The sequence below is a fragment of the Trachymyrmex septentrionalis genome, unplaced genomic scaffold, assembly GCF_001594115.1.
Source record: "Trachymyrmex septentrionalis isolate Tsep2-gDNA-1 unplaced genomic scaffold, Tsep1.0 scaffold73, whole genome shotgun sequence".
Lineage (NCBI taxonomy): Eukaryota > Metazoa > Arthropoda > Insecta > Hymenoptera > Formicidae > Trachymyrmex > Trachymyrmex septentrionalis.
Genome location: NW_017305916.1, coordinates 1,887,864 through 1,889,267, shown reverse-complemented (window position 1 = coordinate 1,889,267; position 1,404 = coordinate 1,887,864). Strand labels below are relative to the sequence as shown.

Here is a 1,404-nt window from a genome sequence, read left to right as displayed (position 1 = left end):
AGACCTATAATTTAACGCCGGTTTCGAATGGCAGTGTTAAGAGGATTGTTCTCGGCAATAGAGAACAATACTCTTGGTAGTTTGCCAGACCGCCGAAGAGAAGCTACGAGCGCGTGAAAATTTCTTAGATCTGTCAGGGATCGAACTCATGTCCCCTAATGTGGTAGACTTACGCGCTGTCCTCCATGCTACGCTCGTACTCGGTCTTTATACAGGAATATTCCTATAGGAACAACGTTTTAAGTTAAATGAAATTTTGTACAAAACATAAATAAATAAAGTGTAATTAAATGTAGCTTTAGTATAAGTAAATAACGCTTAATTAGATATTTTAATAAAAAAAAAAGAAACATACAGCTTAGAAATCTGAATAAAATTATCATTAAAACAAATACTATATTTGAAATGTACATGCATTAAACCTCTTGCTGCAAGAGTATCAAATATGCAATAATAAATTATTTGAATACTGTTTGAATATTATATGAATATTATTTAATTGTAGTTAAACATACTTCTCGATTTGCGACATAATATCTTTTCAGGAAAACATTCTAAGTTCCTGCATAAATATATATTTTACACCTCTTGTGAAAAAAATCACAGGTTGAAAATAAAGGATAAAATATTCCTTCTGTGTTTAAAAATTTCTTGGATTAGAATTGAATCAGATTGAATCAGATTTTCAACGTTCATCATTATTACAAGTATTTCTCTTGCTTGTCGTCTTCAGGGAGTTCATTATCAATTTTTTTAGATAGTAAATTCTTCATAGATGTAAAGAACAAACCTATCGATGCATCAATCTAGAGCTTATATATATCAAACCTTTTGTGCTATTGATATAATAGAGACACATCATTATTATTTGTTATTGCAGATACACAATCAATTCTTTATCTGTAACACAATTCTTCATTTACTGCAGAGCTAAATAATAATTTTTTGAAAAAATAAGAATTTTAGAAAATCATAAAGATAGAGAAATTAACAGTTTACCCTCTCTTCTCTTGACGATCACATCTTCAGGATTAAGTATATCTCTCTCTAATTCGGTAACAGGTCCTTTTACAGGAATATTCCTATGAATATCAACTTTAATTCGACGTAGTTCCGAAGTATCAATCTGTGCATTTTGAGGACCTCTAAATAAAGGTACTGTTCCACTTGTAGACCCATCTAATCTAAAGAGAATTTGATAATATGTTAAATTAATTGTAATTATTATAATGTCAAAATAACCAGATTCTTTTTTCAGGAAAAAAGTTCTATTCTGGATATATCCTTCAAAAAAAATTGTTCTTTTTTGCTCTTGTTTAAAAAAAATTTTTTTATTTGTCTATTTTCTCAATAAAATGTCATGTCTTTTTTACTATTTAAAAAATAATTAAATAAAAAATATCA

At 28.4% G+C, this 1,404-nt stretch overlaps 1 protein-coding gene across 1 annotated transcript in view; it reads right to left on the bottom strand.

Annotated features, from left to right (window-relative positions):
- Positions 1 to 1,404, bottom strand: part of LOC108753851 (serine/threonine-protein kinase fray2) — a gene marked incomplete at its 3' end in the record, with an annotated part of 9,284 nt that overhangs the window by 6,473 nt on the left and 1,407 nt on the right. The window contains exon 2 of the mRNA XM_018495785.1: positions 1,000 to 1,284. Coding sequence (XP_018351287.1) covers positions 1,000 to 1,284 — 285 coding nt within the window. The remainder of the gene's footprint in view (positions 1 to 999; positions 1,285 to 1,404) is intronic.